Raw genomic sequence first — 27,946 nt, forward strand, 5'->3', positions numbered from 1 at the left:
TCTTTAAAGTAAGAACAACGGACATTGATGGCGTAGAAGTTGCTAGTAACCAAGGTGCAAATTATACATAACAAATAAACCTTTAAATCATGAGTCCATTTGTGGCACTCTCAGATATAGAAAGAGTAACTTAGGATCTTCATTGTCAAATCTGTCAAAACTTTTTCATGAAGTGCTGGGGCATTCTTATCCCATGTTCCTCCAATCTATTTTTAATTACCCGGTTTTGAGGAAATGATTGAATTTGTTTATGTAACATAACATAAAAGAGGTAGCTTACAGCTAAAAAAATTAAATCTTCCCTAACATTAGAATTCTGTAGAAACTGGAAGGATGAATTGACTCAATTGTCCATTTTATTTCCCAAAATACAGAGGTATCAAATTATAAATACCAAATTTTTTTATAAATCCCTCAAAAATCTAGTGAATTAGTCGTATCTCTTATTTGTAAGTTAAAATCTACAAATGCACATATACCCTGAAATTTCCACAGATTAGACTGTGTACTTCTTTTGGATAGGAAGACTAGAATAGCCATTAAAAGAGTGGTCCCTAGAATCATATGAATGTGCTGTCAAATACTACATTTGCACCTCAACCTCTCTGCATCTCATTTCGTTCAGCTGATGTATTGGCATCATGATAGTACCTTCCAACAAGGGTTGTTTTGAAGATTATATGAGATGAGGAAATAATTTAATTCTCTTTTGTTTGCATCCCTTCAGTGATTTCCAATTGCCATCCCAATGACTTCTTGTAAAATCCTCAAACTTAGCCATGGCCTATAAGGCCCTACATAATGTATGTGCCTGTCCTTCCAACTCTATCCTGTCTACTCTATCTACATCCTTGCTCACTATCTGAAAGTCCTTATTTCAGTTCCTCCAAAGTTCCTGCTTTTGCTGCCTCTGAGGTTTGACAAATGCTCTTCTTTGCCAGGATTCTATTTCCATCCTCCCACACACAGGCACAACACACATAGCTTACTCTCCCCCTCCCCCAGCCTTTACTTCTCAGTTTAAACATCATTTTTTTTAAAGAGGACTCTTCTGACTAACTGGTCAAAAACCATTCTTCTCTTCATTCTCTTGCAGAGAATTCTCTCTCATTGTTCTTGCATTGTTCATTCCTAATACCACAAAGATTGGGGTGCCTTGTTTGAAATGAATGGAAAGACAGGAGTCAGGCAGACAAGGAATCAAACTTTACTTTTAGACAACATGTCAGGCTCTGGCAGCTATGAATATATTTAAATCTCCCAGAGGTGTTACAGCTTGGAAGAGCAACACAGAATTCTGGCTCCCTGATGGTGATCCACGCTATAAGAAAGAGGGGATGAAGGTGTGAGGCTCAGGCCCTCCTTCCAAGTGTACCCCATCAAGAAGATATTCCACTAGCACAGACAGTATGCAGGGATGAGGAATGAGGGCAAAGTGGGGCAGTAGGGTTAGAAGCTCCCTTTGCATGAAGGAAAGATGGAGAATAGGAAAGCATTTCTTCCATTCACAATTACAATGTAATTGTAAAGCCCAATATAAAGCCCATATACGGACCATTTTTGAGGTTAAATATAGACAAAATCAGCAAATTCATGTGGCTTAAACATACAGGTATGTGTTGTGTACACATGTAAATAGGTAAATGCACATATATGCATGCATAGATCTACTATGCAGTATAGGTAATATATGTATGTGTTATGTATATGTGTAGAACAGCACATGCATGTGTCATACGTATACATATATGTGTCATAATTTGTGTAATATCTGCCTCTGCTCTCATACTCAAGCTTCAAAAGATAGTGAAGTATGTATATGCTTATCTCCGCATCTCTATAAATCATTACATCTTACAATATCTACAAAAATTAGTTGAATGAATAACGGCTACAAAGTGTTTAACATGTTCTGTGACTTACTTTAAGAACTCAGTAGATCCTAGATCAGCCTGCTGCTTCTGCTGATAAAACATTCTGAGTATATTGGGTACTAACTTTTGACCTGGGTTCTCTATTTCTAAGACTTCCATTTTGGAAATCCATAAGCTTACCCAATGGGTCTCTCATATAGCTTGTATCCCGCTCATTGTAATTTCAGGCAAGACCCCATAGTTGCAACCTTCACAGCTCCTAAGTTATAACCTCAAGGAGAAACAGGGGGAGTGGGACTGTTGCAAATTAGCAAACGTCTATCCCGTCCATAAAGGGCAGCCATGTTTCCAGTCAGTTCACACTTGCTTTGTGGGAATATGAGTTCAGTGTTATCAGATATTCTGACTCTTCAAGAGAAGCTGAAAAACTATATTTTAATATAAATCCATATTTTAATATAAAATCTTAAAGATCTGGGAAACTAAAAATTGCTAAACCCTATGTGCTTCTGAAGGACACTTGAACTGCATGCTGCCCACAGCTGGTTTGTGACCTTTGTTTTTATGGTGGTTGCTTTGTGGTATGAGGTTTTATCAATCCCTTTCTTGTTTTCTGTTTACCTTTTGCATGGGTATTAGTCTGTGCTTTTCAAATTAGTTTTTTAATAGTTTAATTTCATTGCTTTATAAGAGATCTATTTCTATCTGTTGTTTTTGTATTTCTAACCTCTCTACCTTTTGCTTCTTTAAATCCCCTCTCCCCCTTGGTTTTCTTGGTGTCAGAAGAGCTGTCAAGGTCAATGATCTATTATAAGTGTAGCATTTTTAGCGAAAAGGAAACAAAAATGGAGCTATACAGAATTTTCAAACTATAGCACAAATAGAATTTTCTGGTGTGTTTCATAAACTCAATTTTGGAAATATATGAGGACGATTGATACAACAAAGTGGAAATAATGATTTTATACTCAGTGAATGTATTTCTTCTGCAAATCCAGTGGGTAATAATTAGGTTCTCTGGAATTCCTTTTAACAATAATTTTTCCTTAAGGAACTTTTTTCCATAGCAAAATAAAATTAGATATTTATGTAAGCAGTGGTAGAAACTGCTGGATGTCAACAACTCTCAAACACAATCTATTTTAAGATACACAAATCTTTTTAAACCATGAGAAAAAAAATCACTGTGACCTAACCTATGACATAACACAAATCACTTAGAATTTTTATTATATATATATATGTGAAAATGCTCTTTGAGAATTATTTCAATGTAGATTTTTTAAAAGATTTTATTCATTTACTCCTGAGAGACACAGACAGACAGAGAGGCAGAGACACAGGCAGAGGGAGAAGCAGGCTCCATGCAGGGAGCCCGACGTGGGACTCGATCCCGGGTCTCCAGGATCAGGCCTTGGGCTGAAGGCAGCAGTAAACCGCTGGGCCACCGGGGCTGCCCTCAATGTAGATTTTGATTAAATATCACACTGCTCTGTTTCCTTGAATTTTTGCAGAAACATAGTGTAATCTTTTTAAAGGCATTGTAAATGACAGTTAAGCTCAACATGTGTTGCACTGTCAATGTAAGTAACCAAAATGATGACAATATAAACACGTGGGGTCAAGTTCACGAGCATGTAGACAATGACAAATTATAGCATGACTACTGCCTGGCCAACAGCAATTCATCTAAAGATGAATCCCTATTTTAGAAGTCGTAAAGTGTGAAGTATGTATCAGTGTCAATGAAATGTTCTAATCTCTAGTTCCTAAATAAGTTTCTGAAACATTAGTTTTGTGGGAAAACTTTTTATTTTTATTTATTTATTTGAGAGAGAGCATGTGAGAGAGCATATGAGTAGGGGTCAGGGGGTGGGCAGAGGGAGAGACAGATAATCTTAAGCAGATTCTACTGCAAGAGTGCTGAGCCCCACATGGGGCTCCATCTCATGACCCTGAGATCACCACCTGAACCAAAACCAAGAGTCGGACGCTTAACCTACTGGGCCACCCAGACACCCTTATTTTTATTTTATTTTTTTATATCCTGTCATTTTATGACACTGAAATTTTCCAGGCTAAAAAATAAGTTATAAACAGGGCAGCAGGAGAAACAAAATTCTCTTTGAATGGTATATTTACAATTTACTTGAGTAAAGTCTTTGCGCAGTTGAAGTCTTTAGTTAGATTTGGTTATCTCCTGTGAGATGCAAACCCCTAAAGATAAAGAAATCTTTCAGACCACAAGAGAATGATGAAGGCTCTGAGGAGATAAGAATTCAGAGGTTTGTGGGTCCCACTGATTTTAAAACTGGCCCCGAAATTTGCTTCCTTTATTCATCTTTTTTTTTTTCCTCTGCTGCCACTAGCCTAGTTTTATCCTTTTGTCAATTCATGTAGTTTTATAGGGAAACTTACGTTCACTGTTTAAAACATTTAATGATTTCTGAAAGACTTTTATTTATTTAAGATTTTATTTATTTATTTAAGAAAGATAGAGAGGGCGGTGGTGGTGGTGGTGGAGGAGCAGAGGGAGAGGGACAAGCAGACTCCATGCTGAGCACAGAGCTCTACTTGGGGCTCCAGCCAAGGACCCTACTATCATGACCTGAGCCAAAATCAAGAGTCAGAGGTTTAAATGACTGAGCCACCCAGGTGTCCCAAAACTAATACTTTAAAAGAAGTTATTTCCACAATCTCATCAACCTTTGGTCAAATTTAATTGAGTACTTGGCATTTCTACTTTGTCTACCTTATAGTAGACATCCATCCACAAGGCAATTAGTTCCCTTGTGGTGAGAAAGTTAATAAAACTTTCAAAACAACTCTTAAAACTTATAATAAAGTATCAAGTATTTAACCTAATGAATATAAATATTTCAACTTAATGAAACAAACATTTATTCAAGGCTCTATGGTGGCGCTTCGGGGAATTTGAATAGTAATAAAAGATTCCAAGTACCCATAAGGCAAGGTAGACTGACAAGAGTACTCTAGTAGAGGTAATGGAAATCCAGGGAACACAAGTAGTAGGAAGAAAAGCTTCTCAGTATCTGTAATGCAAAATCCCCTAACATAAGTATGCTAATAATAAAAACAAGGGTCAATGGGAAAATTCAAGGAAGAGTACCACGTATGCCTGAACATAGGCCATCATTTCTCCCAAAAAATCAGGCATCAGAAAAGATATTCTTCTGGTTGAAATTTTAAAAGTCTTCTCCGAGGCAGAATGCTTGAGACAGGTTAGGCTTTGAATCCGCATTTCTTGGGTTCACTTCCTTTCTCCCTTATTGTTCCTTGATGAGAAAAGGAACTGGCTAAGAAAGGACATAATGATAGTGTCTACCTTCCAGACTTCTTGTGAGGATTGAAAGTGTTAAAACTGTAACAATGCTTGGTCCCTAGAATGTATATAGTCCAGGTTCAAGACCCTTCTGCAATTATTGTCCATTAATCCAAACTGCAAACTACTTGAACTACTAGAGTTAGATGTGGGGCAAGTAGCCTGAAACATCCTCAATCAGGCATAGTTTAGGATACATAAAAAGGTCATCTGAAGGATTTGGTTTAAAAATCATGGAGGTGAAGATATTTAAAACCCGTTAATTATGTATGGAGGTGTGACTACACAATTTTAACTGTCCTACGTTAGTGCAAACATCCTTTTAAAAAGCATCCAAAAAACCCAGAAAAACTGGTGGAGATAACAGATATACATATTTAAGATGAATGACAAAAAATAATATAACGCAAGTGGAAACTTGTGGTTTATAATAACATTCCTGGCGGTGATAAGAAACATAAAAGGATTCAGAAAGGTAGGTCTCTTCAAAAATTTAAAAACAAGTGAAAATAATATGCTCTGAAAAAAACAAAAACAAAACATTGTTGATTCGAAATGTGACTCTCATGATGCAATTATTGATGTCAAAGTTGCATGCTAAAATATGAATAAAATTATTTTATAAAATATGAGTGGAATAAGCAGTGTTTATACATTAGCATATAATTTTATTTTTATAAATATTTGCTTATCTAAAATGAATTAGATATTATAATAGACACGCCTGTTTTATCTATATTCCTGAAGTATTATATTTGGCAAAAATTATATTGGATTTTCTTTTAGAGAAAAATACTTTAAATTCTGTTGTGTACATGATTGTGGGTAGCAGAGATCTGGAAAGGCTTAAGAGAGAGATGGATTCGAACCTAGTTTTGAAGAGTAATTGGAGTAAAGAGACTAGAACTAAATGTATGAAGGGAAAAAAAAAATAAATGTAGGAAGGGACTACAATTCTTTAGGTGCCTTAGACAAGCAATCACATTAAATTCTCTTGGTATTACAATTCCCAGTTTACAGATGGGGAAATTGAGGCTCAAACATTTTAATGAGTCTCTTCAAAATGCTACAACCTACATGGTCAGGCTTCATTTTTTCAGGATAGGCCTTTTTAATTCCAGCACTCTGATTTCCCTAAAAGGCAATCCAGGGCAGTGGGCGGATCCTGGAGAAGACTGGGTTGGACTTCTCTTTTCTTTATTTCCTAATTGATGTAAATTACTCAATCTCTCTTTCTTAACTTTTTTATCATGGGGATAATAACACTGTCTCTTTTAGGAGCTGTTGAGAGAATTCAGTGAGATTTTACAAGAGCTGGGAATAGCAACTGACACCTCAATGCTGTATGGGTGTTAGCCTCCATGATGCAAGGAGAAGGGGAAGGAAGGAGAGGAGGGAGAGGAGGAAGATTTCCACTCTGTCAGATTTCCAATTTTGGAAGCAGAGTGCATTCTGGGTAGGAGGGATAGGAGGAGCAAAGACACAAAATCTGGCAAAGGGCAAGCTATACCTGCTCCCTGAGTAAAAATCTAGGAAAGAAGGGTGGGGCTAAATCATTCTGGAATAAATCCAGCCTAGATGGAAATTCCTGGGAATATATACTCCATGGCCTTGGCAGTAAACAGATATCAGACCTCAGTTTTTATGATGTTAATTTTCTTGTACACTTTGCTGCCTCATTGTGAGGGCTGCTAAGTAATTTATAGTGTACGAATACAGCCTAGATGTGTTCAATTTATACACTACTGACTACTTAACCTAAATCTTAATTAAGCCTATGTTTATAAAATTAAAAAAGGGGTTCTAGCTCATAGAGTTGTTTTATATCTACAACATATATATTAGATGTTTGGCTGGAATCTGATATGGTTAACGAGGAATTAATAAAAGAATACCTTCGACAGATTTCCTCAGATATCTTTTACTTTCCTCCATACATTAAGGTTCTTTTTTTTTTTTATTCTTTAAAGATTTTATTTATTTATTCATGGGAGACACAGATAGAGAGAGGCAGATAGAGAAGATAGAGAAGGAGAAGCAGGCTCCATGCAGGAAGCCTGATACGGGACTCGATCCTTGGACTCCAGGATCACACCCTGGGCCAAAGGCAGGCGCCAAACCACTGAGCCACTCAGGGATCCCCTACATTAAGGTTCTTAAAACCAGAAAACATCTGAACATTCAACGGGGGACCACTGTTTTTCTTTCACTTCCTAGAGCTATTATTAAATCATTGGTGTGCCTTTCAGCTCTTAACTTTATTCCTCCTCAGAGAAGACTGTAAATCCAGTGGTTGTATTGTATTGGCTACTACCATATTCTTAAATTATCTAAACAGTAAGTTCCAATAAATCCGTTAAACAGTAAGTGACTGAATAGTAATCAAGGAACTAAGATATTGATGCAAAGAGACGTAAAGTCCCCACTAGTTTATAAAATCTCCCAAGAGAAGTAGCTTGAGGCCAAAGCAATGCTTGGCATTCCGAGACATACCACTACTAATGTGAGAATTTTTGCTTAGTTATAACCTACCTTGCTCAGAAAAGGACTTTATGATGGTTTACAAACAAATAAAAAATAAATGACAATTATGTGAGAACTCTTAGGAAACAAACAAAACAAAAACCAGATTAAGAACCTAAAATGAAGCCAGGAAAGCCACATAAATACAATTCTACAGGCATCCAAAGAAAAGACAATGCATGAGGTTCAGTAAAACAAAACAACACAACCAAAAACTTTTCCCGGTGGAAATAGGGCTTGCTGTTAAGTACTTAGTTCAAAAGAAATGGAGATTGGGGTCTCTGGAGCCTGTTAGAGCTGCTTCAGGCTTGCAGGCAGGAGGATGCTTTTTGGTGGGAGGTATTTTGGTGAAGACGCCGCCTACCACTGGCACGGGCTCCTGGGAAGCCTTCTATAAGCTGGACTTCACCAATTACCTAATTTTTATAATAAGCTCAACACTTTCCCTAATTGCCTCGCTTCTATCAACAGGTACAGCGGAAAGATAAGGATATTGCATCTTTCAAGGGAGAGAATTTCAGGTACAGTCTGTGAAGACATGTTTAAGTTAAAAATAAAGTATTCAGCTTTTACTGAGTCTTAGGTTTTGGGGCAGGGGCCCGCACAAGTCATCTTGGGTGTTTTTTGTTTTTGTTTTGTTTTTGTTTTGTTGTTTTGTTTTGCGGGGGATTCCCTCCTCTTTTGCTGCCTCGGTATCATGACTTCCAGGAGCAGGATGTCAAGGTCCGGCTCCAATGGGCAAGGTCTTTCCAGCATCTAGCAATCTCGGTGCCAGGGAGACTGGGGCACGGCCCCCCTTCCCTCCAGGTGAAAAAGACGAGAAAGGAGGATTCAGAAAACCAGGGAGCAAGTAGGCTGTTCTTCCTCGGGCTTAGGAGTTCCGACGAAAATCGAGAATCGAGGATCACCCCCCCCCCTCAGGTGGCGTCGGCTTGGCCAGGTTCCCCGGGGCCTCCGACCCCTCGGCTGGAAAGGGGGGGACACTGACCCCCCTGCTCTCGGGCCCCGATTGAAGGGGGGTCCGAGGAGCGCAGGTCACCCTCCGGGGCCGGCCGGACAGCGTCCCGGGCCCGTCGGGCGCCACTTCAGGACGCGCAGCCCCGGAGAGCCGGCGGCCTCGCGGGGCTCGGGAAAGGCCGGGGTGGGGGGGGCACCGGGGTCCTGGGGCGACAGCGGCAGTCGGGGGCGGGCCGGGCCCGGGAGGGGACGGGGACGGGGACGCGGACGGGGACGGGGACGGGGATGCCCTCGCCCACCGGGGCTGCCGCACGCGCCCCCGCAGCCCCGGGAGCCCGGGGAACCTCGGGATCGAGCCCCGGGAGCCTCGCGGCCGCCGTGCGCCAGGTGGCGAGGGTGCCGGGCGCGGCCAGGTCGCGGCGCCCTGAGTCAGCCGCCCAGCTATGCTGCGGAACCGGGACTGCCGGCTCCCCGCCCCCGCCCCGCCCCGCCCCCGCCGCCGAGCCCGGGCTGCCCCCGCTCGGGGCGCCGGCTCCCCGCCCCCGCGGCCCGGGAGGAAGCGGCCGAGGCGCGGCGCGGGAGCACCTGGGCGGCGGCGGCGGCGGCGGCGGCGGCGGCGGGCGCGGCGCTTCCGGAGCTGCGCGCTCCCCGCTCCCCGCTCCCCGCTCCCGCCTCCAGGTGCGCGGCCGCGGCGCCACGAGCCCGTGTGACAGCGCCGCCCGCGCGGCCGCCGCCCGGCAGCAGACACGGTGCGGGCCGCCCGCGGGCCGGGGACGTGGAGGAGGCCCCGCGCCGGGTGAGCACCGGGGAGCGCCGGGTGAGCTCCGGGCCGGCCGGGCGGAGGCGGGAGGCGGGAGGCGGGAGGCGGGAGGCGGGGGAGGCGCCGGCGCCGGGGGGCGGCTCCGCTCCGCGCGTCGGGCGAGCCCCGGGGGCCGCGGTGGGCTGGGCGGCGCGGCAGGTGCGGGCGCGGGGCGCGGGGCGCGGGGGCGTCCGGCCCGGCCGGGGCTTCTGGGCACTTCCCGGGTCGGTTCCCAGAGCGCGGGGGGCTCGGCTCTGGCTCCTGCCCCCTGGATTGCGCTCCCGCGTGTGGGCGTCTAAAAGGAAACCAGAAGCGGGTGAGTGATCTGCAAACTCCTCACTAACGTGATTGGAGCGGGAGGGTGAGACTCCGCACAGACCGCCAGCCCCGCTCCAGCCCCCGCGCCCCCGCCCCCTCCAGCACCCCGCAACACCCCCCACCACCCCCCACCTCCCAGCACCCCGCACCCCCCCACCCCCTCCAGCACCTCCACCCCCTCCAGCACCCCCCACCCCCTCCAGCACCTCCACCCCCTCTAGCACCCGCACCCCCGCACCCCCCACCCCCTCCGGCACCTCCACCCCCTCCAGCACCTCCACCCCCTCCAGCACCCCCCACCCCCCCCTTTGGCGAGTTTCAGGCACCACGTTCTGTACCCGGTGGAGGACGAGCTTGCTCGCCCCCCTCGCCCCGCTCTCTCGGAGAGGACGGGCTTGTCCCCTAGCGTCCACCGCGGCCCCTGGCCTCCGCCCGCCGAACCCAGCACCGTGCACGGGACCCGGCGGCAGTGAGTTCACTGGATCGATCCGGCCCGTTTTGTTTTGGAGACGAGGCTCCGGGGAACGGGTGTCCATCTCATTCAGTAACCTCGGTTCGCCCAGGCTTGGTGTCTTAAGCACTCTCGTCTCCCCTCCTTTTGGCGATCTGGAGTTACTTTGATTGAAGGGAGGGCTTCCTGAAATTATATTGTGAACTGTATCCTTTGATAATTAGAGGAAAAACAGAAGCAAGTGTGCGTAGCAGCATGACATTTTAGGCTTTTGCAAGTTTGTGTAGTGATAGAAACTTTTTTTTTTTTTTTAAAGGTTGTCCTTGAAGTAGGCTGCCCGGTGGAATATATCCTTCGGGCTTAAAAAAAAAAGCTAGTTGAAAAAAACCTATTTTTAAAAGTACATTTAATCGGATGTCATTGTGATTATCAATAATTGTATTGTACTTACAAGCTCAGTATTGATTTCGCCCGCACTTAAGCACTCAACACCCGCTTGAGTTTGTGGAACATTGCCCATAAGTAATTGGAGGATGAAGTTATGGCTGTTTTTAAAAGGAAGCTAACTTTTTTAAGGGGGGGGGAAAGATGCTCTGAAGTTTTAGTCATGACTTTCATGCATTTACAAGAGAAATATTGTGGGAAAATTAACATGATACTGTTTAACAGCGTTTAAAAAAGGAGAAGAGAGTAAAGTGGGTCAAGAACTAAGCTGGAGCCTAGACTGGAAATGTCTCCCTGGCTGCTTTTTAAACATGTATTTAACAGATACACGTTTAAAGTGAGTCGTAACACGGAAAGTGTTTTATATAGATTGGATTTGTTAGTCCTCAATGATTTATTTAAAATTAAAATGTACCTAGAGGGTAAGTCAGTTGACCTGTTAAAACTTATTTAGATGGGCGTGTGTTTGTATTTTTTCTGTCCTTTCTAAACCTGTCAGATTTTATAGGGGTTGTCCATGAAAGGAAAGTTGATTTTTTTTGTGTGTGTGTGTGTGTGTGTGTATACATAAATATATTTATTTATTTTGCTTTTGCTGATGTGATGATATAAACTCTTAGTTGCCTGATATACAAGTTTCTCGCAGTGAAAGACTCACAGATGTTCAATTAATACTATTTACTGCAACTAGTCTTAGTTACTGTGGTTAAGTGTAGGGGTCACATTAGAGTGAATTGCGATATATTTCTTGAGATTTAAAAATAAATATGTATGAGAGCTAGAGAGCACAGGCTAGCAGGGCGGGGAATGGGGTTCCTGAGAGGGGAGGGGCAAAGGGACTGGAGAGGGAGAAGCAGACTCCCTGGGGAGCTGGAAGTTTGATAAGGGGCTTCATCCCAGGATTCCTGGATCACATCGCAACCTAAGAGCCTAAGGCAGATGCCCAACCAACTGAGCCACCCAGGTGCCCCTGAATTGCAGTTTTCTTGGAAACTTTTCCATTAGTACTATGGAACTATGAAGTTTTAAAAACTCTAGGACTCTTAATATCCAAGAAGTGTAGAAGTTTGTTTTTTTTTTTTATTTGTTTCTGTTTTGCTTATTTATTTATTTATTTATTTAGATTTCAACCCTACCTTCCTGGAACTTTAAGAAAGTTTGGTGAAAGATGTTATGAAATTGCCAAGTATTATGATGGCCTTTGCTTTCATAACTTTCTTTTAACAAGAGTTTATTTTTTTCTCATTTATTTATAGACTCATTTATTGAATCCAGTCTTGGCACTTACTAAATTGAGGGATTTTTAGAATTCTCTGCAAAATATTAAATATGTAGAGAACTTTTTATTTTTATTTTTTTATTTTTTAAAGATTTTGTTCATTTATTCATAAGAGACACAGAGAAAGAGAGGCCGAGACACAGGCAGAGGGAGGAGCAGGCTCCATGCACAGAGCCTGATGTGGGACTCTATCTCAGGACTCCGGGATCACGCCCTGGGCCAAAGGCAGGCACTATACCACTGAGCCACCCAGGGATTCTGAGAACTTTTTATTAATGTTGGAATTATTTCTTAGCTTTGACCAAATGTGATTTTTTTTTTTTTTTCCCAAATGTGAATTGATGAGAGTTTAGAACCTGTGAGATGTCTTTTTAATCTTTACTGTGAAGTCCTGGACCCTGAGAGTTTGTCATTTTAGGTTTTTGGTTTTTTTTTTTTTTTTTAAATAGTATTGGTCAGATTAAATATATAATGATTATTGAACCATTTAGTTCGCTTATTTCCTTAGTTGAAGTAATAGTCAATGGTATTCTTTTTATAAGAGCTTTTCTAGTATAAGAATAGCATATTTGTTTACCCATGCTATGGAGGAGATGAAGGAATCCTGATGTGGGTTGGAGTAGTCATTTTGAGCTGCTTAAAGGGCAAAAGGTACTAGTGAATTGATGGGAAGAATTATTTTCCTATCTTACACCATCTGTGTACAAAGCTGGTAGGGTAGGTGAGGGCATACTCAGGGAAGGACTAATAAGATGCCCTCATGGTTCTCACAAAAACGGGAGGCACAAAAGGACTCTATCTATATAGGTCATATTACATAGCTTTAGGAAAAGGAAAGAATCGTTAATCAATTTGTGGCTGGAGAGATGATCAGGAAAGAGCAGAAGAGACCTGTGGTCTGCATGCTGATTATCAGGTGATTTGGGTTCATGGAGGTGGTGATGGTCGCAGTCCTTGCCAAGTCTCTTTCACAGTATCTTGATGAAGTTCCGAGTCCTTAGCCTGGGATTCAAGGCCCTCCATAGGCAATTCCAGCTTCCTTTTCTGGTGTCACCTTTCATTACTTCTTGGACCGTAAGTCTGCTCCAGCTGTTCTCATCTCCTTGCTGTTATTACCAGAAGACCCCTTTATAGCATTTCTTCTGCTTTAGATAGTGCTGCCTGGACCTACATAACCTCCTGCTTGTGCCGAGATTCCCTTCCCTCTCACCTCCACTGATCACTCCATCCGCAAAGCTCTGAATGGCTGCGTGTTGCACTTACCTTCATGGAATGAATTTGAGATTTTTAGGGTTCCCTGGCACTTGTGAAAGATGATGGTTCTCTGTATAGTTAACAATAAAGCAATATTTAAAATGTAAACCATGTGAAATCAAAGTCACAAAATTAGATTTTTCTTATTACAACTTAAGCACTTTTGGGGGGCACATGTCAGAGTGTTCCAGTTTTGCTATTCTTTCTTTACTGGCACTTAACTGAGTAGGAAATAAATGATTGTTTGCATGCGTGCTATTTTCCTTTGCTTCTAGATCTGTCTAAACTTTAGACATTGCATCTTCACTTTCTTTGTGGCACTTATCACTGTTCTCAGATGAGGTAATAAGTGCTATAATCTTGAACTGCAAATATTTCCCGCTATTATTATTCTTGGAGAGAGTAGTTAGTGTTCCTCAAATATTTATTGAATGAATAAATGTGAGTCAGTAAGTTGGGAGACATTTGCTGAGAAATCCTCTTTTCTTAAGAAAAAAGAGACTTTGACAGTAATGGAACCAATAGGAGTAAGCTCCCAAATTCAGCTGGAAAAGAGGTCAGGGTGCTATTTATAAATGCAAGGAGAGGAAACGTTCACAGTAGGCTATTTTGAAACATCTGGTTGTTAGTCTAAAAATGCGACTCAAATTCAGAGAAATGGTGGAGTATACATTTATACTAAAATTTTAAAATTATAACTTATAATAAAGTGCATGTAGCATAAGTATAAGTTTTACAATCTTCCTGTTGAACTATAATATCATGCTAGTTTTGACCTGAGTAAATTAAAGCTATGTTCAGTGTAGCATGAACTGGAACAGAATCCTGGAGAATGTGTGTACGTATCAAGAGATCTAGGGGATCCCTGGGTGGCTCAGTGGTTTAGCCCCTGCCTTTGGGCCCAGGGCATGATCCTGGAGACCCAGGATTGAGTCTCACGTTAGGCTCCCTGCATGGAGCCTGCTTCTCTCACTGCCTGTGTCTCTGCCTCTCTCTCTCTCTCTTTGTCTCTCTCTCTCTCTCTCTCCCCCCTCCCTCCCTCCCTCTCTCCCTCTCTCTCTCTCTCTCTCTCTCTCTCTCTGTCTCTCATGAATAAATAAAGAAATAAAACCTTAAGGGATCCCTGGGTGGTGCAGAGGTTTGGCACTTGCCTTTGGCCCAGGGCGCGGTCCTGGAGACCCGGGATCGAATCCCACGTCGGGCTCCTGGTGCATGGAGCCTGCTTCTTCCTGTGTCTCTGCCTCTCTCTCTCTCTCTCACTGTGTGCCTATCATAAATAAATAAAAGTTTAAAAACAAATTAAAAAAAAAACCTTAAAAAAAAAGAGAGATCTATGTGGTCCAGTTCTCCTTTCAGCTAACTGTTGCTAGTTTGTAGAAAGGGTCAGAAGGGGCTGGCACTGGGGCAAAAGCAGCTGCCCTGCTAGGGGCACACAGGTGGGAGTCCTCCACAATGATGTAGGCTTTGGCTTAATTCCTTTTCACTGTCTCCGCTTTTGCTCTTGTAGGAGCTCGGCATCATGAGGCCTCTCTGGTTGCTCAAGAATTATGGCTCTCCTTTAAAGATCTGTGAATTAGAAATGAAAACAGATTTCAAACATTAACCATTTAACTTAAAATCTAGATGGACAGCTTGAAAGAGAAAGACTTACTGAAGCTAAGGAGATTATCAAGCACTTAACTATTGAGATTATTATCTAAAACACCTAAATGTAGGTACCACTTAACCTGCTGGTAGCTTCTTGTAATAAGTAAATGAAGTATCACTCCTAGCCTTCACTGGATGTGGAAATGGATATTAGGTTCTAGATTTTGAAGGAGTTGAATTTTTCAGATTTTGCAGTAAATAATCAAAATATAACTTATGACAATCCTTTTACCTTGATCCAAGCTGCAGAATGCTTTTGCCCAGGCTCTGGCTATTTTCAGCTCAGACCTTTCCATCCAGCAGACACTAATTAAATGCTGATTGATTGCCAGGGACTGTTACAAGATCTTTATGCATATTTACTCATTGCATTCCCCAAACAGGCACTATTGTCATTATTGCTTACAGATAACAGTGGTGAGGCTCAGAAAAATAAAGGAACTTTCCCAAGGTCATGGAGCTAGCACTTGGCAGAGTTGGTATCACTGATAATCAATCCCTGTGCTCTGTGTCCCAAGTCTGGTCTTCTGGTAAAGTCCTCATTCTAACTAACCTAACCACATCTATTACTAAATTAACCGAACTCTGTTTAGTGCTGTGTTAGGTGCATTGTAGGTTTATTAGAAGAATAATTTACAGTGCTAATGTAAAGGCATGTAATTTTACTAGGCAGGCAGAAGATTACCAGTCAAAGCAAGCGCAATAGTATAGTATGAATGTGACCAAGTGCAACACTGCTACAAATGAGTTAATAATAATAGCCAACACTTACTGTACTTGTACAGCTTGTATCAGGTACTGTTCCATATACCTTGCATATTTTACTTGTTTAATCCTAACAGAAATTCTATTAGTATGAGTTGTATTATCCTCATTTTACAGATGAGGAACTGCTTCTGGGAAGTTAAATAACTTAATAAGATACCCAATTAACAAGTGGGGAGGCTGGTTTGGAATCTAAGTAGCCTGACTCCAGAGTGCTCTGCTTCCTGTACTACTTCTGGGGTGGCAGCAAGGATGGAATAGGTGGGGAAAATTCATGGATATGGTGGTACATAGCTGTAAGATGTGAATTAGCCTCTAAAGGAAAGAAAAAAAAAGTCCCAGTATGTATGGGAAATTCAGTTTAAATAAAAGCCTAGAAGCTGACCCAAACCTTCTGATCTGTCTCCCTGGCTCCTTGTTGTGGTAAACAAACAAACAAACAAACAAACAAAAAACCCCAAAACTGTCACAACATAAAATTTACTATCTTCACTATTTCTTAGAGTATCATTGGGTACTAAGTATGTTTACATTGTTGTAAAATAGATCTCCAGAACTTTTTCATCTTGTAGAACTGAAACTCCACACCCATGGAACAACTGCCCCTCAGGGCCAGCTCATTCTACTGTCTGAATTGTTCTACTTTGGATACTTCATATAAGTGGGATCCTGCAGCATCTGTCTTTTTGTGGCTTATTTCACTTTGCATAATAATGTCCTCAAAGTTTCTCCCTGGTGAAGCACGTTGCAGAACTTCCTTTTAAGGCTGTGTCGTATTCAATTGTCTGTGTGCACCATATTTTGTCTTTTTTATCTGTCAGTGAACATTTGGGTTGCTTATACTTCTTCAAATTTAAAGTTAAACCTTTAAGACTCTGGTCTAGTACCTTTTGGAAGAATACTTCAGTACTTTTCTAGTTCATCTGGGTTTTTTGTTTTTGTTTTTACCATCACCATTGACTGTTCTCACGGGCAGTGACTTCTTACTTTGGTTATATTTGATTATTTGATTGTGACTTCATACTTCGGTGCTATGTAGTGCTATGTAGCTGCCTTTCTGCAATGATAAATACAAAATAAGTTTTAATAAGCTAAATTTTAAGTTACCATTGTTTAACACAATAGTTTCAAAGATACTTTCCCTTAGTTTTGGCATTTTGTCTCAAATCTCATCATAAGTAAAGGTAAATGAATGTAGGCTTCCATTTGTAACCACTTTCATGGACACATATACCCACAATCTGAAAAGGTATATAAAACTTGAGCTTTCAAGACATGGTCTATTGAAAACAGGGCTTCCCCAGTGACTATAAGTGCTTATGCATAGCTAGCGAGTCAAAGGAGAGGAAAACCAAGTCAAAATGCTTGCTACCACTCTCTTGTTGAATCAGTTACGTAACTATTAGGGGGCATTTTGGTTGTGGAGTTGGACGCTTGGAATTCTGGAATTTATCTACTGTTTATCCTCTGTGTGGCTTTGGGCATGGCACTTTCCTCCCAAGGCAGCTTTGAAGATTAGATGAGATTCTACACAGATGGTTTGCAAGCATCTGCAAATATTGTCAATTATTATTAGCAGTAGAAGTCTGAGGGAAAATGAAAGAGGCTGGCTGTGTTTTCATGGGTGGGGAGGAGGAGGAGTCAAGGTAGAGAACATGGCAGTGAAGGTCAGGACCTGTGGGTGACCACAGTTAAGAGAGATGGCCAGGTTGAGGAAACTGGGCTTCCTGTAAAGGCTTTAGTGGAGGTAGTGTTGCCACAAGCTAGGTATGTGAATGGACAGTGGGAGAAAGGGCTGCTAAACGACCAGTTTTACAGTATTTTAGCAGCTAAGCACTCGGGCTAGAAAACTAAGTTACAGTTCTTGACTTTTGACCCTTGCAATCAATTCTGTACTATAGAGTAATGTGACAACAACTATATTTTCTCTAAACCACTTCCTCTTCTACATAGTTGTGGGGGAAGAGTCAAAGCAGAATATATCATCTTCATGAATAATTGGAGTTAACATCTTGGTCTTAAGGGAGTTTGCTTGATATGCAAATACCATAATAGGTATTTCTTGTGACTATATTGAGTACTGAAGCAAAAGTGGAATTTTGTTAAGACCTGTGACCTAAACTAATTCAGTATGTTATCCTTGTGGAGCTCCCTAGTTTTTTAAGGAATTAGCTATTTCTCCACAGTAAGTTTATTCTCAGCTTGAAGTCAGGAGTTAGAGGAATGAAAATTGTATGTGAGGTTTCTACCTTGGAGATCATTGCAAGGTGTTATAAATCAATTTTCCTATCTACTCGTGCCATTCAATCATTATGACCAGTGAAAGCATTTTTTTCACACATTTCTGGGTTTCCCCTGGGAGATAGTTCCACTCCATTGGGAACCACTGTTCTGGAGTACAGTAAACTCTCATTGTTCTTCAAATCAGTAAGATTTGTATTGATAACCTTGAAAGTTTCATTATTCGTGTGGCAGCCTAATTTCTTTCTATTTGGTAGATATTTTCTAAGGTTCCTTTCGGTTTTATGATCCTGTGATTGTTAAACCTATTTTGGCACATTTACAGTCTCTAAATATTCTGAGGTTATGTTTCTGATTTTAAAAAGGTGTGCTTTAAAAAAATGGGCTTAAGTTATGACTGAATTCAATTGTACGGTGCTACTTTTTTCCCTTCCATAAAATATGAGAATTAGGCCAATGGGATTCCAGAAGTTGTCAGCACTGAATACTTTAATGATTTAGTGATTTGATGAAGTGACCCATGGTTTTCAGTTGTTTCTCCCCTAGCTCAGCTAGGGGATATGACTAAGTTCCACCGGTAGCGGGTGGAGGGATGGGTGTTTGGAGTGACTCTGTGGTGGTTTACCTTACTTGAGGCATTAGGAGGGGGAAAGCTACCCCGATTCATGATATTATTTTATTTTTTTATTAACTTAAAGATTTATTTATTACAACCCATGAGTTTTTAGAAGCCCCACAGGTGGGTTGGAATGCTTCCAGCTGACCACCTGCTAACCCCCCAATTCCCAATTTGAAGATTTCTTTTAATGGTTAGATTGATTGGAGAAATCTATGTGTGAATCCTGTCTTCTGGCAAATTTGGTGACCTGCATAGACAAGCTTTAAAACTATGTGTATTTTGTACTTTCTACTTTAAATCATCTGAAAGCTGGAAGAAGTCATTCAGCAAACATTTATTGAGTACCTGCTGTATACCTGAGAGTGTTCAAACATGAAGACTAGAGCAGTGAACAATACACAAGATCTCTGCCCTCTTGGAACAGACCACAGGTACCAGGTCATACCAAAGCCATGAGAGAGTAAGAGAAAGGAATAGCGAGGCACAAGGCTGCTGGCCTGCATAGGGGGAGTAGAGACGTCCTCTCTGAAGTAGCCACATTTGAGCAGAGACCTACTAAAGTGATGGAGCCGTGAGCCATGGGTGTTATGTTGGGAAAGCAGATTTACAGGAGATGTAAGGGTGAGCAGTTAGCTCATAAGGTGAGAATAAAACTGAGGCCAACTGGCGGCAGTGGAACGATGGAGTGGACAGCCAGGGAAAAAATGAAGTTGCAAAGTCCCAAGGAGTGATGTGGTGTGACTTTTGTTATAAAATCCTTTTAGCAGCTCTATTGAGATCATTCTGTGTGTATATCGGGGCGGGGGGTGGGGTGGGGGGAGCAGGACAGAATCAGGAATACGAGTAAGGAAGCTGGTGTAGTGGTGTGAGATGGACAACACAGTGACCTGGATGAGGGCTGCGAGCAGCAGTGGTGAGCAGTGGTTGGTTCAGGATGGAGTTTCAAGGTTGAGCTCAAAATATAAGATAATTTGTTATTAAGTGATATCCAAGCGGGGGATGGAACAGGTAGTCCTAAAGGTTACTTCCCTTTTACTTTTACTTCCTCTTGAAAATTGGTCAGGAGAAGATAGGCAAGCCTATAACCACATGTGTAATGCCAACTATTTGTACATTCTCTAAACATGTACTATATATACATCATACACTATGTTTATAAATAACTAATTTGCCTGGCATTTATTGGGCAGCTTATATGGGCTGGTCATCATCTTGGCAGAGTTACTAGTTTATTACAGGATAATAAAAAATAATTGTAATGACAAACACATAACATTTCTTGCATGCAGTTGGTGTTCTAAATGCTTCACAACAACCATGGGAAATAGGCCCAGAAAAGTTAAAAACTTGTCCGGGCTCACAAAACTAGTAAGTAGAGGAACTGGGATTTGATTCAGGGTGTCCAGTTCCAAAGTCCTGGTTTTGTACTACACTACCCCACTTCTGTAGGTTACTGTGGAGTGAATGGAATATGATTAAATGCTCTATGAAGTAAATGCTGTCGGGATGCAGAGAAGAGAATTTGTTTTTTGCTCAGTAGAGACTTTGTAATGGAAATGGCATTTAAGTTAGACTTCAAAGAATGGGAAAGATTTCAGCTGTGGAGAGATAATGATGATAGGGGTGGAAATAAATAATTATAATGATGGAAGTGTATGTCTACTAAGCACTCTTTTAACACTTAATCTTCAGTACTGAGGTACCTTTGAGTGTTTACACTTTACGGGTAAGGAAACAGACACACAGACATATGCCTATGTTCACACTGCTAGGGAAGTGGAGGAGGTGGGTTTTGAGTCTGACACCAGACTGATGGGCAGTAGGTTAGGAGGGGCATTCCATCCCAGGGGTGGAGAATGATGAGCTTAGGCTCAGGTAAGATGGTATGAGGTATATTCGGTGAATGTGAGGGATTTAAAACTGTAAAATTTTGTTGCACATCCCAGTCCTCTTTAGAGTGTGCTACAAGTACCTATTTCTGGGCCTATCATCAGCCATTGTTGCTGTACAGAAGATCCACAGACCAGTATCTTGGAGAGCCACTGACCCAGAGCACAGCATGCATGCCAGTGTGCCCAGATGGAGGTCAGACTATAGAGGGCTTTGATATTTTACGGAGTGTACACATAGTAGCCTTTGATAGAATAGGCATGTCCATCTCTTTGCATCTGATGTGTATATGGGCTAGAAACGTCTGCAGAAAAGGACAGGATCTGTGAACACCCTTGAGTGGTCACATAGTGCAGAAGTCTGGTGACTGGGGAGTGGAGGTGACAAAGTGCAGAGAGGATGGTAGGGCCTGTGGGAGGGAGCCTCTTCCAAACCTTGAAAAGGAATCAAATTCATGTTCATCATGTTCAATGAGAGCAGAGAGGTGGTTTTGGGTATTTGGTGTATCCATCCTTGATTCAACCACCCAGGAAGTATATGTGTATACTCCAGGGGAAGGAAGGGGTGTTGTGTGTAAAACATACATGCACACACACCACAAAACTAACACATGGGCCTCCCAACCATTTCTATCACTACTGTCCTCTTCTGTCTCTTAAACGTTTCCCGAGCACTTTGCAGAGTTCTGGGATCCTAGTTATACATGTATAAGAAGAATGGAGGGATCCACTGTGTTTTAATAGGTTGAACCTTCACAGAGGAGGTAATACCTGCCTGCTTATTCAGGATTTTAAGTCATGCATTGGATTTTCCAAAATGTTCAGATTTGCAGGCAGATGGAGCATATGCCAGAGGTATGGGGCTATTAAACAGTTTGTTGCTTCAAGAATGATAATTAACAATAATGAGCTCAAGTGAGTGATGGTGTTAGTAGAATGTTTGGCATGGTTGAAATTGAGTCTGGAGCTAGTACATAGGAACACCTACCTTGCAGTAAATAATAGGAGGCATGGTATCTGGCACATAATTGCTGTTTACATCAATGGTAGCTGCTATTATTCTTATTATTAGACTGAGACCGGACTGTGGTAGGACACGGCAACGAGCTTAGACTTTATCCTGTTGAGGATGTGGAGGGATGTGCTAAATTTGGATTTTCAGTAGCTCACTGATACATGGAGGCCGGGCTCAGGGATTTATTTGGAGACTGTTAGAACCCAGGCAAGCGATCTAATGAGCATCTGAACCATGGCAAGGTCGGTGAGGACAGAGGAGTGTATTAGTCAGCTTGGGCTGCTGCAACAATATGGTAGCACACTGTTTGGTTTAAAAAACAAACACTTATTTTCAGGAGACAGGGGAATCCAAGATCAAGGTGTTAGCCAGTTTGGCAATCATTATTTCCATTTGTGATGTGCAAAAACAAATTAGATAATATATTTATTTATAAAATAATTGTGTAGAGCAAGAGCAGTATAGCTGACAATTAGTTTCGTATGTAGTGTTGAGGTTTAGCGTTTTACCTTTTTTTTTTGTACTGACATTTTGTCATTTTGAGTGTAACAGGGATACCTTATTGTCAAAGTCATTTCCTGCCTTGTTCTCTTGTTTATGTTTTTATTTCTCTACTTCTGCAGTGCTGCCTGAGTACAGTGTGTGCTTTCTCTTAGTTCACGTACCTATGTGTCAGTGTTTGCTTAGATTTTTAAAAAGTCAAAACAGTAGCTTTTAGGTTCTTGGCAGATAAGACATGCAGTGTCTGAGTTGTGCTTTTTGGAGAGCTATTTCAATATGTGATTTCCAGAGACATTGCTTCAACACTTGTTCAGATCAATTTACCTGGGTGGGACATGTGCCCTTTTATTATTTCAGCGTATGTTATGCATATTCTATACTTGTTCCTTTTTATTGAAGTATGATACCCAGAAATGTGCACATAGCATACATTTTCACAAACTGCACAGAGTCATATAAACAGCACCTAGATGAATTGACTTTTTAAAACATTTAATAATGTTGGTTGGGAGAAAAATGAACCTATGTGAGTCTGCTGCATATAAAGGAAAATGTGACCTTTAAACTTTTTCCTTTTCCTTTCATGTTGATTTATTTCATGTTATCTATTGTATTTAAGAATTAACTATTCAGCTAGTCTTATCTTGTATATCAATATTGTACATAAAATGCTACTGCATTTTTTAAAAAAAGATTTTCTTAGAGAAAGAGTGTATGTACCTCTCCAGCATGGTAGGAGACTGGTAGAAGGAGAGGGAGAACCAGACTCCCTACTGAGCAGGGAGCCCAATGCAGGGCTCAGACCCAGGACTCTAGGATCATGACCTGACCTTGAAGGCAGACACTTGACCAACTGAGCTACCCAGGTGCCCTAAATGCTACTGCATTTTTGTTTTTTTTTTTGTTTTTTTTTTTTTTTGTTTGTTTTTTGCTACTGCATTTTTGAAATGAAAATAATTTACCTGAGAAGTATGCTTAATTGTGCTTTTTTTTTTTTTTTTTTTTTAAATTTATGATAGTCACACAGAGAGAGAGAGAGAGAGAGGCAGAGACATAGGCAGAGGGAGAAGCAGGCTCCATGCACCGGGAGCCCGACGTGGGATTCGATCCCGGGTCTCCAGGATCGTGCCCTGGGCCAAAGGCAAGCGCCAAACCACTGCGCCACCCAGGGTTCCCTTAACTGTGCTTTTTAAGAGTCTTTGAAGAAAATGTTAAAGGGGAAAGTTCATATCTAGTTACTGTTAAGAGAAATTATCTAAAATTTGGAAATCAAAAGAACGTACAGCATGTTCTTTCATTGCCTTGTGCGGGGGGTGTTATTTAACAAGCCCACCCTAGGGGTATTTAATTCTTATTTTGTGCTCTACTTTCTATTTACTGTTTAGTTAGAGCCCTGAACAGGGAAATTACCTGTTAGCTTATAGATTTTTGTCTGGTAGAGCAATAACTGCAAAGGTTATGGTTTTATTGTCCTGTAGGACATTAACTAGTCTTTGTAATCTAACCTACCAATCTTAGTCTAACACTTAAAAAAAAGGTTTTTCTGATGGGCTGTCTAAACCTGTTCCATAAATGCTCCTGGAAACTAGATTTACCATCTTACTGGTCCTCTCTTTAATTAATGGGTTGAATAAATTATTTGACATGTTTTATATTTTGGGAAAGTCATTGTTTTACCTTTTTGAAAATCATTATTGGTTTGACATGACATTTCCTTCCTGTATCTTCACACTCTACCTAGGAATTGGCTTATATTAGGGCATGCACAGTAATGCTAAAGATTCTAAATTCTGAGTGAGTGGTAGTAAGTATCCTCATTTCTGTTGTGTTTCTTCAGAGAAAGTTTATAAGGTAAAACTAGGTTTTACTAACTAAAATGTCCTAATAAATTAATACTTTTTTTTTTTTAAGGCTTAAGCACATAAAGCATTCACTGTGAAGGAAATAACATTTTGAGACATTTTTCTGCTGCAAGTGATAGAGAAAAAACCAATACAGAAGTGCACTCTCCTATGCGTGTACCTCATTGTACTGCTTTTGATATATCAGCTTAGTAATGAAGCCACCATTATGTCCTCAGTCAGTGAAGTAAATGTTGATATCAGAGATTTCCTAATGAGCATTAATTTGGAGCAGTACCTCCTACACTTCCGCAAGTTTGGTTTTAATACTGTGAAAGACTGTGCAGCAATAAATGATGGTGTGCTACACAAAATTGGAATATCACCTACAGGACACCGGAGGAGGATACTGAAGCAGTTACAGATAATCTTGTCAAAAATGCAAGATATCCCAATATATGCAAATATCCATAAAACAAAGAAGGACGATGAGACTTCAGAGGATCACCACGCTCCATCTTCTGGCCAAAATACCTCCATAGAACTTTCAGATACAGGTGGTGTCCAGGCACCTAGCCCGACGCAGTGGGAGACCGTTATCAAAAATCTTGATCGAAATGACGTTAGTGTAGAAAATAGCCAGTCTCTTAAATCAGATGATAAGCTGTCTCTTCTTAAACACAACTTTCCCATTCCAGAAGAAGAACCACACCTGAATTTGAGTTCTTTTCAACATACTTTATTTGGTAATGAAAATATTAAAATAGAGTCTCTGATTACAGAGAAAACTACAGATTGCACAAGTGAAGAACAACAAACCATAAGATTTGATTTGCTCTCAGAAAATGCGAGCAAGCATCCTGATGCAGATCCTGAATGCCTTTCCTCCCTTGGCTGTTCAGACTCGGAGGCAAATTCTGGAAGTGGAACTAATGGTTTAATAGAAAGATCACCACCATCCCCATTCTTTCAATTTCAAGGAGAAATGGTTGTAAATGATTTGTATGTCCCATCATCTCCAATCCTGGCACCAATGAGAAGCCGTAGCAAGTTGGTTTCAAGACCATCTCGATCTTTTCTACTAAGACATCGGCCTGTGCCAGAGATTCCCGCATCAACAAAAGGAATTTCAGGGAGGTAAGAATTTTTTTTAAAAGATTTTATTTATTTATTCATGAGAGACACAGACAGAGAGCTGGATGCGGGATTCCATCCCAGGACCCTGGGATCACACCCTGGGCTGAAGGCAGTCGCTCAACCACTGAGTCACACAGGGGCCCCAGGAGGTAAGAAATTTTATGATGAGCCATAAGTATTAGATTTGGGGGGGGGATTTAGTTAATTTTAATACATATTTTTAATGTTTGTAAGTTCGGCTTGTAATAATTTACCTACTCAACCAACTTTTTTTTTTTTCCTTTTAAAAGTAGAAAATACCATTTCTTTTGTATACTATTTCTCAGAATCTGTTTCCAACTTATAACTGCCTGAGACTCCTTAGTGTTCTCCCGTGTGATTGGGAGAAGTTCCCTTCCTTTATTTTTACCTGGCCGTTCCTTCCCATGCCTTCCTTTCACACCTGGTATTACATTCTTCTACAAGTGCAGTTCTCATATTGGAATTGCTGATTCTGTCTCCCCACTGGATCTCTTGTTCTTTGGCAGGGGCCACCATTCTAATGTTCGTATCTCCACTGCCTGACACTACATGTTGGCATGAATTAATAATTCAAGGTACATCTAGGGAGCACCTGCTTGGTACCAGTCACTGTGCTAAGTGCAGAGGAGGTAGGGAGGGATAAAGGCGCATGAGGAATAGTGTAGGAGACAGATGTAAAAACATGGTCACAGTACAGTGCGGTTCACTCGAACCTGAATTCTACAGAGGGGCCCACCAGCGTGTTGGACTGTTAGTACTTTGAAGTAACTGCTGAGTCTGAGAGCTGACTTAACAGCAGAGAGAGCTTTCATCCCTTTCTCAAAGTTACACCTAAAATAGTTGTGGTTTTCTCCAGGGTTGTGGTGGGATGTTTTTTTCACTGAAAGCTAACACTTGCCTCTCTACTGGGAGTCATGAGGTGGTTCAACTGTTAACTGCTGTGGTACAAAATGCGATTACAGATTTCCTGCACAGGCTCCAGCCTGGCAATTCTGCAAGATCCTCCTTCCCTGCTTGCATCGACTCTGCCCCTACTGCTGGTACTTTGCCTTTGGGCATCGTTTGTGGTAGTTATAGTGCAAGATCCTGGTTGTGTTTGCAGAAGAAAATGTGGAAGTTTAGTATTTGCCAAAGAAAATATGGCAATTTCTGGGATTGTTGATTTAAGAACCTCTCATTAGAACATAAACTCTTTGAGGGAAGAGGTCCTACCTTCTCTTTTTCTTGGCATCCCTAGTGCCAACAGCAATGTGTAGTCTTCCTTGGAAGTCAGTAGTGGTAACAGTGTCATTTATTAAACACGCTAGGTCTTAGTTTGGTTTATAATTTACCATGGGTTATCTTAATCTCACAGTGGCCCTGTGATATAGATAACATTCATCCATTTTCTTATAAGGTAATTTTTCTAGCATTACATGTGTAGTAAACTGGGCTTTCATTCCGGTACATTAGACTCTAGAACCCACTCACTTTTTAAATCACTCATTTAGAAACTGTACTTAAAAAATGTTGATTAGATATATGAGAATTGAAGTATTAGTTACAAATGTAGAAGATGACCAATTTCGTATGACACTTTAGTTTTAAAATGTTTTGCTAATTTTAAACAAAAGAAAGCAACTGGGAACCGACTGCTGTGAGTACACACATCAAAAGTCTATCTTGGCCAGAACAGAATCCTTTTGGGAGTCATAAGGATAACTTCAGATAGGAAACCTTTGGCTTAAGTTTTAAACAAGATGTGCTATTTTTCATACAGTTTTGAAAATCTTTTGATGTTTATTCAGTTGTAAGTAAGCTTTATTTCCTATGAAAGTCTTGTTATTCACATTGTTTGTGAGTTAGGAGTCTTTGAAAAATGAGAATTGAAATAACGTTAAAACTATTCTTAAGTAACTGAGTACTGGCTGCTTCATAGTCCTGCCAGATTACCCCTGGTAACCCTGCTTCTTTGATTATGGCAGTAAATGGTACCTATGTATCTATGGTGTTCACATCATAAAGTGAGAGTGTAAACTAAATTATTTTCAGACTTCACAGTGTTTTTCCTTGTGGTCCCGGCCTGAATTGCAGATAGTAATTTTGCAAGATTTTAAAATGTTATAATGGGACTTTAAAAATAGAACTGTGGATTATATAACCTGAGATTCTCTGTAATCAGACAACATCTAGATGATATTGTAGTACATTTCTCGATGTACCAAATAAAATTTCTTCGTGGCCAGTGCTTTTAACATTTTTTTTTTTTTTTTTTTTTTTACTAGTTAAGCATTTTATGTATCTGTTAAAGGTATATATGTTTTCCTGGTGTGAGGCCCTTTGTTGAAATCCTCCCCCCTGCCTCTCCACTCTTTATTTAACTGACACAACTGACTCATGGTCAAATGGATTATCTTTGTCCTTGCTTTGAGTTTTTCCTGAATTCCTTGCCTGCTCCTTTTCCTGGAAAGACTGGGCTGGATGGGGCTATTGGACAGTGAATCTCAGGGTCTCTTTTTTGGCTTAAAGAGTCAGCTCTTCCCTTATCAGCTTCACCTGGACGTCTTGCAGAAACTGAGTTCCAGCATCTTGCCCTTTCCCTGGGTTTGACCTGTGACCCTGGAGGATTCTCATCAGTGCTCAAGGCGGGAAAGAGAAAGTATCTTTCAGCCACCTTACCCATCCTGCCAGTTTCAAGGTTTTCATCTTTTCACGCAACTATTTTATCCTTGAGACCAGTCTTAAAGCCCCTCTCTTTTAGGTATCATGCCTCTGAATATTTTTAGGAAAGGAAAATGAGCAGAGATGGAGGGAGAAGGATGATGGGCATCACTGCGTTGTGGTCAGAGAACATCTGTTATAGTTTAGGACTGTCATACCGTATTGATTGATGGCCCTTTAAAAGTTTGAAATCTAAACCTGAAGTCTCCAGGCTTCTTTGAACTTTTTATTAAAAATAGCAATCTTAGATATTTTTCCCTAGATAGACATGATGCAGACATTAGAGATGGTTTATACTATTTTAGACTTTAATGTTGAAATCTATGTG

The 27,946-nt window shown here is 41.1% G+C and overlaps 1 protein-coding gene across 10 annotated transcripts in view; it reads left to right on the plus strand.

Annotated features, from left to right (window-relative positions):
* Nucleotides 1–8,242: 8,242 nt before the first annotated feature.
* ARAP2 (ArfGAP with RhoGAP domain, ankyrin repeat and PH domain 2) overlaps nucleotides 8,243–27,946 on the plus strand; it is a 192,069-nt gene continuing 172,365 nt past the window's right edge. For 6 of the 10 annotated variants that reach the window (XM_072808026.1, XM_072808085.1, XM_072808060.1 and 3 more), the window contains exons 1-2: nucleotides 9,388–9,514; nucleotides 23,831–24,897. In XM_072808026.1, coding sequence (XP_072664127.1) covers nucleotides 23,990–24,897 — 908 coding nt within the window. In that variant the 5' untranslated portion in view covers nucleotides 9,388–9,514; nucleotides 23,831–23,989. Of the gene's footprint in view, nucleotides 8,262–9,364; nucleotides 9,515–9,659; nucleotides 9,813–10,348; nucleotides 10,368–23,830; nucleotides 24,898–27,946 lie in introns of those variants that run through there. The other 4 variants (XM_072808051.1, XM_072808033.1, XM_072808041.1 and 1 more) reach the window with 4 other exon arrangements.

The sequence above is a fragment of the Canis lupus genome, chromosome 2, assembly GCF_048164855.1.
Source record: "Canis lupus baileyi chromosome 2, mCanLup2.hap1, whole genome shotgun sequence".
In the NCBI taxonomy this organism is placed as follows: domain Eukaryota; kingdom Metazoa; phylum Chordata; class Mammalia; order Carnivora; family Canidae; genus Canis; species Canis lupus.